This window comes from Armigeres subalbatus, chromosome 2, assembly GCF_024139115.2.
Source record: "Armigeres subalbatus isolate Guangzhou_Male chromosome 2, GZ_Asu_2, whole genome shotgun sequence".
In the NCBI taxonomy this organism is placed as follows: Eukaryota; Metazoa; Arthropoda; class Insecta; order Diptera; family Culicidae; genus Armigeres; species Armigeres subalbatus.
Window position 1 is genome coordinate 364,948,148 of NC_085140.1, and position 12,169 is coordinate 364,960,316.

General features: G+C 41.9%; 2 protein-coding genes across 2 annotated transcripts; one reads left to right on the plus strand and one right to left on the minus strand.

Moving 5' to 3' along the window:
* Positions 1 to 5,610: 5,610 nt before the first annotated feature.
* On the minus strand, positions 5,611 to 7,313 carry LOC134217183 (glucose-fructose oxidoreductase domain-containing protein 1-like). Its single transcript, XM_062695967.1, has 2 exons — positions 6,703 to 7,313; positions 5,611 to 6,550 (listed from the first exon to the last, which is right to left on the minus strand). Exons 1-2 carry the CDS (start codon positions 7,162 to 7,164, stop codon positions 5,831 to 5,833), a joined length of 1,182 nt encoding a protein of 393 aa, XP_062551951.1. The 5' UTR covers positions 7,165 to 7,313; the 3' UTR covers positions 5,611 to 5,830.
* Positions 7,314 to 7,861: 548 nt separating this feature from the next.
* Positions 7,862 to 8,977, plus strand: LOC134217184 (ubiquitin-fold modifier-conjugating enzyme 1). The gene is made up of 4 exons (XM_062695968.1): positions 7,862 to 8,141; positions 8,431 to 8,562; positions 8,618 to 8,785; positions 8,841 to 8,977. The coding sequence occupies exons 1-4, from the start codon at positions 8,019 to 8,021 to the stop codon at positions 8,925 to 8,927; spliced, it is 510 nt and encodes a 169-aa protein (XP_062551952.1). The 5' UTR covers positions 7,862 to 8,018; the 3' UTR covers positions 8,928 to 8,977.
* Positions 8,978 to 12,169: the final 3,192 nt, after the last annotated feature.

The window sequence follows — 12,169 nt, forward strand, 5'->3', positions numbered from 1 at the left end:
GTGTGCATAACTGTGTGAAAATTTTGGGCGAAAACTCCAGTTCGTTCGAATCGCGCCGGGTGACAAGGTGATGGAGTTTCGTGCCTGTTGTTCAACATTGCGCCCTCGGGACCTCTTCAACTTCAACAAGCCATCATGTACGCGGTCTTCCACGAGGCCTACGGCCTCTTCCGGGTTCTTTACTAAATATTATCTTCACTTGACGTTCTTCCGGCATACGAACAACGTGTCTAGGCCACCGTAGTCTGCCGTGCTGTATAAGCTTAATAATATCCCGCCCTTTATACACCTGGTGCAACTCGTGATTCATGCGACGCCGCCAGATACCGTTTTCCGGTTTACCGCCGAGTATTGTCCGCAGCACCTTACGCTCAAACACTCCGAAAGCTCTCAGATCAGCCTACTTTAACGTCCATGTTTCATGGCCGTGTAAAACCACCGGAAGAATCAGAGTAGTATATAGCGCGAATTTTGTCTTCGTTTGCAGACTTTTTTTTTCTTCTTTATTAAAGAGGCTTTCAGTTCTTGGCTGGTTCACCTCTGCGTTTGCAGACTACGAGACTTAAGCTGGTTACGAAGTCCAATAATAAGCCCTATTTGCAGCTGCAATCCGCCTTTTCACCTCGCGGGTAACATCTTTATCGCACGTCACGAATGTTCCAAGATACACAAATTCTTCTACCACTTCAAATTTCTTACCATCCAGCACCATTTCACTACCACCACCACTAATGAACCCACGTTGATTGCCAGCGATCATGTACTTCGTTTTGCAGGTATTGATCGTGAGTCCAATCCTCGCTGTTCCCCTCTTAAAAGGCGCAAAAGCATCTTCTATGGCATGGTGATCAATCCCGATTATATCGATACCGTCTGCAAATCCCAGGAGCATATGCGATCTTGTGATAATGGTACCGCTTCTTTGCACACCACCTCTCCTAATCGCTCCTCGAGCGCTATATTGAACAGAAGATTTGTTAAGAAAATTATTTTGAGCTTTTGAGTGGAATGTCACTTGTCATAAGACGAGTTTGTACAATTCCATTCAATTCCACCACTTAATTGTACCTTGACAGATACGTATTTCGATCTCAACAGTAAGGTCGACTCGACTTCAAGTACGAGACACTGAAGGGGGCAGCAGGGACTATGTCCAAGGGCTTGACGATCCCTCCCCAGGCTTGACAGTGGGGAACTTCTCTAAGAATCTAAGAATTATTTCGGGACTTCCATGTGATAATTTCTGCGGAAGTGCTTGTGGGAGTTCCTCCGGGAGTTCTTCCAGGAGTTTTTCAATAAATTCTCCGGTAATACATCCAGGAACTTCACAGGGAATTCCTGGACGATATTTGGCCGGAATTTCATGGGAAATGGTCAGGGCAGCAGGGACTATGTCCAAGGGCTTGACGATCCCTCCCCAGGCCATCTGCGAGTTGTGGCGCCTGCCTAGGATGTGGTGGGGTTTGACAGTGGGCCCTGTTAAACCTCTATAAAAAGCTGCATGTATCCGCAAGTAGGCTCTACCAAAGCGACCGTGTGCCGCTCAAAGCGCACAAGCCCAAGTCCTGGTGTTAGGTGGAACGCTAAACAGCCCTGACACGACGGCCCTCCGACGAGACAGGAGGTTTGCGCAGGCCCAATAAGCCGCCTTTAAAAACAACTATTACGAGCGACATAGAAGATAATACGACTCGATACAATCGGCAACGACTTAGGCGACGAATAAAGGATCACGATTGGAAGCTTGGAACATGGAACTGCAAGTCGCTAGGCTTCGCAGGTTGCGACAGGATAATCTACGATGAATTACATCCCCGCAACTTCGATGTCGTAGCGCTGCAGGAAATCTGCTGGACAGGACAGAAAGTGTGGAAAAGCGGGCATCGAGCGGCTACCTTCTACCAAAGCTGTGGCACCACCAACGAGCTGGGAACCGGCTTCATAGTGCTGGGAAATATGCGCCAACGCGTGATTGGGTGGCAGCCAATCAACGCACGGATGTGCAAGCTGAGGATAAAAGGCCGTTTCTTCAACTATAGCATCATCAACGTGCACTGCCCACACGAAGGGAGATCCGACGACGAGAAAGAAGCGTTCTATGCGCCACTGGAGCAGACATACGATGGATGCCCACTGCGGGACGTCAAAATCGTCATCGGTGACATAAACGCTCAGGTAGGAAGGGAGGAAATGTGTAGACCGGTCATCGGACCGGATAGTCTGCATACTGTATCGAACGACAACGGCCAACGATGCATAAACTTTGCAGCCTCCCGCGGAATGGTAGTCCGGAGCACTTTCTTCCCCCGCAAGAATATCCACAAGGCCACATGGAAATCACCCAATCAAGTAACGGAAAACCAAATCGACCACGTTCTAATCGACGGTAAATTCTTCTCCGACATCACGAACGTACGCACTTACCGCAGTGCGAATATTGAATCCGACCACTACCTTGTTGCAGTATGTCTGCGCTCAAAACTCTCGGCGGTGATCAACACGCGTCGGAGTCATCCGCCGCGGCTAAACATTGGGCGGCTGCAAGATGGTAGACTAGCCCAAGACTACGCGCAGCAGCTGGAAGCGGCACTCCCAACGGAAAAGCAGCTAGGCGCAGCATCTTTTGAAGATGGCTGGAGATATTCGATCCGCTATTGGAAGCACCGGAAATCCAGGAGAAGATCGGCCGGCTGAAAAACAACAAAGCCCCTGGAGTTGACCAACTACCAGGAGAGCTGATTAAACACGGTGGTGAAACACTGGCTAGAGCGCTGCACTGGGTGATTACCAAGGTTTGTGAGGATGAGGTTCTGCCGCAGGAGTGGATGGAAGGTGTCGTGTGTCCCATCTACAAAAAGGGCGATAAGCTGGATTGTAGCAACTACCGCGCAATCACATTGCTGAACGCCGCCTACAAGGTACTCTCCCAAATTTTATGCCGTCGACTAACACCAATTGCAAGAGAGTTCGTGGGGCAGTACCAGGCGGGATTTATGGGTGAACGCTCTACCACAGACCAGGTGTTAGCCATACGTCATGTATGGCAGAAATGCCGCGAATACAACGTGCCCACACATCATCTATTTATCGACTTCAAAGCCGTATATGATACAATCGATCGGGACCAGCTATGGCAGCTGATACGGTTGATCAAGGCGACGATGGATCGGGTGATGTGCGTAGTTCGAGTTTCAGGGGCATTCTCGAGTCCCTTAGAAACGCGTAGATGGTTACGGCAAGGTGATGGTCTTTCGTATCTGCTATTCAACATCGCTTTGGAGCAGGGATTGAACTTATCATTTCATTATCATTTAGTATTCAGCCAATTACTCATTTCAGAGGCGGAATTCCGAAAAGTGTTGTATGGCGGACTTCTAGCGCTGATTCCCCTCTACAACTTTGTCTAAGGGTACATTGCTCTATGTTTAATATTCACCGCGGGAAACGCTAGTATCATTTTATATACTAAATGATAATAACACTTATTATCATTTAGTATATTGAGTGTTCCTAGCCTTTCACGCTGTTAATATTTGACATAGAGCAATGAACCCTTAGACAAAGTTGTAGAGGGGAATCAGCGCTAGAAGTGCGCCATACAACACTTTTCGGAATTCCGCCTCTGGAATGAGTTATTGGCTGAATACTAAATGATAATGAAATGATAAGTTTAATCCCTGCTTTGGAGGGAGTAATACGAAGGGCAGGGATTGACACGAGTGGTACGATTTTCACGAAGTCCGTCCAGTTATTTGGTTTCGCCGACGACATTTATATCATGGCACGTAACTTTGAGAGGATGGAGGAAGCCTACATCAGACTGAAAAGCGAAGCTAATCTGATTGGACTAGTCATCAACATGTCGAAGACGATGTACATGATAGGAAGAGGCTCAAGAGAGGTCAATGTAAGCCACCCACCACGAGTTTCTATCGGTGGTGACGAAATCGAGGTAGTTGAAAAATTCGTGTACTTGAGCTCACTGGTGACCGCCGATAACGATACCAGCAGAGAAATTCGGAGGCGCATAGTGGCTGGAAATCGTACGTACTTTGGACTCCGCAAGACGCTCCGATCGAATAGAGTTCGCCGCCGTACCAAACTGGCTATCTACAAAACGCTTATAAGACCGGTAGTTCTCTACGGACACGAGACCTGGACGATGCTCGTGGTGGACCAACGCGCACTGGGAGTTTTTGAAAGGAAAGTGTTGCGTACCATCTATGGTGGGGTGCAGATGGCGGACGGTACGTGGAGGAGGCGAATGAACCACGAGTTGCATCAGCTGTTGGGAGAACCATCCATCGTTCACACCGCGAAAATCGGAAGACTGCGGTGGGCCGGGCACGAAGCCAGAATGTCGGACAGTAATCCGGTGAAAATTGTTCTCGACAATGATCCAACGGGAACAAGAAGGCGAGGTGCACAGCGGGCAAGGTGGATCGATCAGGTGGAGGACGATTTGCGGACCCTCCGCAGACTGCGTGGTTGGCGAAGTGCAGCCATAGACCGAGCTGAATGGAGAAGACTTTTATGTGCAGCACAGGCCACTCCGGCCTTAGTCTGAATAAATAATAATAAATAGCTATCAGATTCGTCAAATCGTCGTGTGAATCTTTGTTTACAAAAGCAGATAAGTCGTTTTGAAAATTTTGTCTTGTGTTGATGTTGTGGAATTGAATATGCTTGACGTCGGATAGCTTTAAATTAATTTCGTCCATTAGAAACTTACAAACAGTTGTCGATTTTAGTGTACATCCTTCACGTCCTGATGCTGGAAAAGTTACTAATGTATTCTTCCGAATACCCATTTTCACCAAAAGCGCGCGCGTGATATTGAAAACGATAGAAGTATAGCACGTCCGATGAATGCGAGTTCTAGCTGCCAACTGTATTGAATACTTTAGTTTGCATTATTTAATGTAGAACTGATGTCATTTAAAAGATCGCTGATAATAAACAATAAGTTTCAAGCTTCTCCGCTGTTGATGATGGAACTGGCCGAACCTACTGAAGAAAAGCGTTACGTTCTTTTTCAAACCAAGTCAATGTTTAGGCCTCTGAAGTACTTCTCAACCAAAACGTCCAAAAAATGTTGTGCGTTGGTTCTTCTGGTTTATCTAGGAGCACTTCTTGCCAGTAGTGTTTGTGGATCTTCTTCTCTTACATGCGAAACAGTTATTACTGATTAGTGATTGCCATGCCTTCACGCGGAAGCAAAAATTACAAGTCGCCTCGTTGCGACTTTGTTGGAAACTGAATGAAGATTTGATATCGTTGGTAGCCGAATTAAGGCTTCATGTAAAAGTTGTTGTTTTCTTTTGATTTGCACGTTTACATCTGCTGAAAATATCTTTAAACCCATTTTAGAAACTCACGCATTTTTTACGTCATCAGGGAATATCGTTCGATAGCACACGCCGCTCAGATGCTGATCAGGCTGTAGTTAGATACCATTTCCTTCGTTTTCAACATACAGATTTGTTCGCATATCAGCTTCCACCGAATAATTCGCTAATTTACTCACCGATCACACAAACCAATCATTGACAAACAAGGCTGCGTAGTCATTTATAAGGAAATTCTCATTATTCTATTATGATAGAGAGATTTATCATTTAATAGCAACCATGTATGTATTCGAATGTGTAAAAGCAGTGAATAACAAGACAATATAGATTAGGCGCAATATCGGTGAAAAGTTAAGTGTTAAAACTATAAAAAATAGCACAGCATATAGATAAAAAAAATGCTATTCAATCTCTAAATGCAAAGCATTAAAATATAAATAAATAGCTAATACTTTTAAGAAAAGCCAATCCGCTCTTATTCAGTGGAGGGCAGTTGCTGAGGTCATCCTGGCGGCGGATAAAAATTTCTGATTGGTTGGAGAATCAGTGCAAATATTTACCTTTGTCCAGCATCGATCTTCGCTGGATTTCCGCACGGCATCCAACACGGCTTGAACATAGAGACCGTCTTCAAAAGTAGCAGCTGCCTGTACCGGTTCTTTTATCCAACCTGCGGTTTCTTTGTTCGGATGGAACGCATCGCGTAAGGCACCAACCATTTTACAGAGTCCTTTCACGTAAGGCCTTGGCAGTGTCGTTTCCGAGGTGGAAAATTGTAAATCCTGTACGTCGAGATAAAGCATTTCCTCTTTGATCGTTCCAGCTTCGCCGGTTGTCCGGTGACCCACCAAATCGCCTCCTCTTACCGTCAAGTGACCTTCCCCTCCATAGACGGCTACTTCCTGGTGGAAGGCATTATTCGAAATGTGGCAGTTTATATTGACCGTAACCAGTGTCCCACTTTCCAGTTCCATCTGGAATGTGCAAAAGTCTGGAGCAGTAATCTGACGGATCCCATTGATCTGACCCAAGTGCTTGATGTAGGTACGAACAGTTCCGTGGACCTTAACAGCCTTCCTTTCTGTTAAGAACTTCACCAAATCTATGACGTGACTTCCTACCAAATTAAGAACTCCTCCTCCCATCGTCTCATCGCACAACCAGTCGAACTTGTTATGAAACAAGGAACTCATTCGGACCTGAAAATGGAAACAAAAATGTTTAATTATTCTGGATAAATATCATAGAGAATTTTTCTAGAATTCATCAATCGTGTTATAATTTCCAACGATTTCGCAACTATTTTATCATTCAGCTTCACATCCACACTGATTTCAAAGTAATTACATACCTTGACATCGATCAACGACAGCTGCTCCGGCGGTCCCAAATAACCCTCCTGCAAGGCTTTCTTCATGTGCCCGATGGCTGGCAAGAAACGCAACGAGTGATTCACGATGGAAATTAACGAGGGATAATACTGGCAAGCACGGACCATCTTGAGGGCATCCGTTTGAAACAGGCTCATGGGCTTATCGCAGACCACATGCTTCCCGATCCCGAGCGCCTTGACGGAAATCTGCGAGTGCAAATACGGTGGACAGGTGATGAACACCATATCGACATCCTTCCGCAGCAGCACGTCGTCAATTTTGCTGGTGAAAAACGGTATCTGTAGCTCCAGGGCGGCTTCCTCTGCCTCACGCAAGGTGCGCCCCCAAATGGCCGCAATATTGAAGCCTTTGTCCCGCAGGATGGGCACCAGCACCCGGGTGATTTCGCCGGTGCCGAACATTCCGATACCCGGAAGCATCGTATAAGATATTTTCCGTCGCTGGAACTTGCAATTTTCAGCAATAAATCACTTTATTTACACGAAACATGTAACGGGAGTTTACAAATACTGATGGAGGAAAAACAAACCAATCGTAACAATTGAAAATAGGTTTAAACTGATTGAAGAGAAACAGTTTCTGATTACAATTCAACAATAAAAGTTATCGGCAAGACATGCATTAATGCACAAAACATTCGTATACTATAACTATAGTTTTAGAGTTGCAGATTTCGTTTTTTACAATGTAGATTATATGGGAAACAAGCTAAAGGAAAGCAAACCTATGCATGATATTGGAATGTAACATAGGTCATTTTGAAAACATATTCCATAATTAGTTTTGAAACGAAAAACCAGAACAAAACAACAAAACGAAAGAGTCAGCGTCTCAGCTGTCAAGTCAAGTGTCAAGCGGCGTCGCGAGTTTTATGAATTCGCCGCCCTGGATTGGTGGGTGAAATTCGTGACACGTTGGAGAGGTTGGTAAACAAGCATATCTTTTGATAACTCCTACATATAAAACAGTTGTTGTATCTTTATCTATTTGTCTTCAATTATACTGTTGTTTCTATGTATTTTAGAATTTTCTGCAATCAAAAATGTATCCTTAAATCCAGGAAAAATGTTGGCATATCCTTGTACTTGATGGAAGTTCAAGTTTAAGGAAAATCTCTTTGATATTTATGAGACCTTTTCAAAAGTTCTACTAGAAATATACGCGTGAAGTGAAAACATTTTATTTCATGTCGTGAGTGTTTTACCATATTTTCTTGTAAAGTTCGTGAGTTTTAGTGGTTTTAGTAATAATTATTGTTCGAGACATTTCCACAATGGTAGATGATAGCACTAGGAAAACCCTTAGCAGCATTCCTCTTCTGCAAACCAGAGCAGGTCCCCGTGACAAGGACCTTTGGGTTCAGCGTCTCAAAGAGGAGTATCAAGCATTGATCAAGGTGGGTTTGTGAGATGATTTTCTAGTAGAAATCAATTTTTGAATTCGTAGTAGTAAAATTCTTCTTTATTGTTTCATTTTCTGTTCTACAATTATTTTTTACATGTACAGTGCTCGGCCGGCTTGGCCCTCCAACTTCAATTTTAAATTTTTATGTTTACATTGTTATTTAAGTGTTAATATGATATATCATGACGGCCTTTAGGAGGCGCTGGTACGTTTTTTTTTTAAATTTGATAACCTAACTAACTACTATGTACACTTTTTGAATTCGATTTTCGGTTGTTCAGTATGTGCAAAACAATAAAGCTTCCGACTCGGATTGGTTTCGGTTGGAGTCCAACAAGGAGGGCACTAAATGGTTCGGCAAATGCTGGTACGTCCACAATCTTCTCAAGTACGAGTTCGATGTCGAGTTTGACGTAAGTATATTCCACATTGCAAGAATGTGAATAAATAGTTTTAACTTTAAATCAGATTCCAGTGACATACCCAGCAACGGCACCGGAAATTGCACTACCAGAGCTGGATGGTAAAACAGCCAAGATGTATCGCGGAGGCAAGATTTGCCTGACGGATCACTTCAAACCACTTTGGTCACGGAACGTGCCTAAATTCGGCATAGCTCATGCGATGGCTTTGGGGGTGAGTATTCGCAGCATTGATATTCGATACATATGTTAAGAACATAATATTTTAGCTCGCACCATGGTTAGCCGTTGAAATACCTGACTTGATAGAAAAAGGGATTGTTGCTTACAAGGAAAAAGGAGAGACTTCGAACTAATTAAAAAATGTTTCTATTTGTTTACTATTAAAAAACATCAATTTATCGCATGACTAGGTATTTTCTCAGGAATAATATATCACTGTCCAGTCCATGTTTCTAATGTAGATTAGAATTCCAACATAAATAATTATCCACAATTGAATGCATATCTATACTGCCCATGATCGCATAATTGAAACATTTGCATTTTGGTTGGTTTTGTAAATCGTTTGTCAATCCTCCCCATAAACGCAATACTGCCGTTATACGCATAACTGTCCCATGTATATAGGGAATCCCTGCAACCATGGGACAAGTATGCGTATAACGGCAGAATAATTTCCAGCTTTCCACAGATAAGTAATGATAGTAAAGCCTGTGTCATTTTCATTTTCCGTGCAATATCTAGCTTAAACGATGTCGTCATACAAATATTACTATCAACAAGGCTTATTCGCTTATTCTGTACAGATGTGCATTTAGTGAATAGTGCTAAGTTCCTATCTGTGACGCTAAAGCCACGCTCGGGCAGCAACTTTAGGAACAATGGAAAATAGCCAACTAGTGACTAGAGTAACTATAGTTAACAAAGTGTTCTCATTCCCGCATTACAGGGCTTGGATGAATGAAGCAATGAAGATGAGGACCGATGCTTCAGAGAGAACAGTTTCAAAGTGCTTAGCAGAGTTTCGACATTCCATTTCAATGAGACCAAAGCAAGCGTTTTTCGGGCCAAGGGAGAATCTTTTTTCGTTGTTTATACTGAGGACCTATCAATCTTTTCAATAGAATTAGCCTTGGAAGATAAACGAAAATCTTGCCTATTAGATGAAATCCTTTTTCGTTTCATCAGTTTGACCTCTCACTCACTTTTTGCAAGAATAGTGTTACCAGACGTACTCTTTTGAGGGAGAAAAATTACGTACTCTTCTTTTTCGGATAGAAAGGATATATCAGGGGGGTAATATGCGGTGCATCGCGCCTCCTCTGCATGTAGTATGAAGCAAATGTAAATAAGGGTCTGTCTCAATTGGATAATTAAACTCAAATTAAACTTAGAAGTGACAGTTCAATAATTATCGAATAACCCTGTTGGATGAGCAGGATTACTTTTGACACATATCGAATCATTCTTGATCGATGTCTTATTGGATTTGCTGGGTAGCACGCAGCCATTCTTATGGCCGGGTGATTTTTAAATTTTTGAACTGTCAGTTTTAAGTAAAATTAAATTTAATTCGGGAAATGAGACAGAGCCTAAACAATCCCACAATTTTTTCGTTAGTCAATAGTAGTGTAGGTTAACCAATATCCTACAAGATTCCAGTTCGAAAAATGTTACACTTGCCAAGCGGGGTGGCCCAGGGTGGCCCGCCTTTCCCAAGCGGCGAGGCCCGGATAATACATCTTAGGTAGGCTTGATTTGTTCGTGGATGACGGGCTTACTCCCCCCCTGGGATATATGTACTCTTTTTAAATATTGTGTGTACCAATTTGATTTTCAAACTTAACATTGCAAAGTGAATCCATTTTCCTTAGTTTGAACAAATAAAGTACGCTAAGAGTGTGTATGTCACTATTTGAATTGAACGAATTTATTATTTTCATGACATTTAATTTGTTCAACTGTTTCTGGACACGCCTAAATTTAAGATAGGTCGGGAATTTCGAACATTATTTAATCGTTCGTTCGTATTTATATCACAGACTGCGTCCATTCAAGTTTTTAAAGCTATTCCTCAGATATCAGACGGTTTCAAACTCTCAATAAATTTGAAAATATTAGTTAGGCTCATTAGGTTTTTTTTCTATAAATTGTCCTTTTACTCCTTCATTCATATTTAGGAGAAAACTGTTTCAAATATTCTGTGATTATTATTCAAATTTTCATAACAAAAATATGTTGAAAATAATTAATTTCGACTCAAATCCCGAACGTGACTCATATTTCAAGCACTGGCTTTTTAGCGTCCTAGAATTCAAAATTCCATGTATTTTTCGCGAATAATGATGAAATGGACAGTTGTTTGAAACAGTAGTCATGTTCGGGATTTAAGTCAAAACGGTACAATATCAAATTTGAATTGTAAATTTAAAAAATAATCATGGGTTGTACTCTTTTGTACTCTATTTTCACTTTTTGTAAATGTACTCTTTTTAGTCAAACCGGATCTGGTAACACTACGCAAGAATTATCGCAGAATAATTACAAAATTCTATAGAGATTCGAACCCAGAATAGTACAACACCACCACGTTACGTGTATGAAAGCATTAATTTATTAGTTACACTTATGCTACGAATATGAAAGAAAAAGAGCAAACCAACGTTTGGCGGCAATCAAAGTGAGCGAAAAAATCACTCTACAGGCTGCTTTTCTTTCCCTTAAAGCGATTTCTCCCCGAAAATTTGTGTGAGGGAGCATCATATTCATGTGCTCCTGAAAATGAGTAGCCCAAGAAACAATTGTTGTTTGAAGTAATGTCTCTTACAGTTACTCTATTTGGCTGTATGTTTAATTATGATTGATTTATTGCATTTGATACTACTATCACAACCTTGTTCGCCCAAAATGGTTTAGGTTTCGGTGGCTATAATACATCTCAATTGTTGAAAGGAATATCTCAAATAAAGCTTATTACAAGTTTCCGCAACAATATTTTTTTTATAAAAATGTTAAAAGAGGACTAATTCTCACGGATATTTTTTATCTTGATATTATTTTATGGCTTTCATGAACTATCGATTTTTCAACTATTTAATTTGTAGAACTGTGACTTGTTTTTTTTTACACCAACTAGTCATTACTACTAACAGTTATCAGAATCTCCAACGATGCGAGGCTCGAACCCAGGAGACCCTTCGATTGACATCCGCCTGCTCTTCCTCCATGCAAGGTCATATAAATGTAGTTATAAATTATTTAACACCAAATTGAACAATTTATTGCTCAAACATTGCATAAACAACATTTGAGCATGTTTATTAAATAGAATGCACATAAAATGATGCATTCATGCACCAAAACAATTGAAAAATATTTGAATCTCGTGATTCAGTCGTGGTTCAAATCTGCAGAAAATAGAACAGGACGGTATAACAGTTTTAAGCTTTTGAATCTCGACTGTTATAAAAAATGAATCTTGAGCCACTGCTGGGAAAGTGCATGATTCAGATTCATATTCAAACTGACAGCCCCGAACGATTTGAATCACTGCTGATTTTACTCTTAGGCTGTGAACCATTCCATCGATTCGTTT

Coding starts and splice junctions, on each gene's coding strand:
- LOC134217184 (XM_062695968.1), top strand. CDS start 8,019: ATGGTAGATGATAGCACTAGGAAAACCCTTAGCAGCATTCCTCTTCTG. Junction 8,142..8,430: donor AGTATCAAGCATTGATCAAG/GTGGGTTTGTGA, acceptor TCGGTTGTTCAG/TATGTGCAAAACAATAAAGC. Junction 8,563..8,617: donor AGTTCGATGTCGAGTTTGAC/GTAAGTATATTC, acceptor ACTTTAAATCAG/ATTCCAGTGACATACCCAGC.
- LOC134217183 (XM_062695967.1), bottom strand. CDS start 7,164: ATGCTTCCGGGTATCGGAATGTTCGGCACCGGCGAAATCACCCGGGTG. Junction 6,551..6,702: donor TGTCGTTGATCGATGTCAAG/GTATGTAATTAC, acceptor TTCCATTTTCAG/GTCCGAATGAGTTCCTTGTT.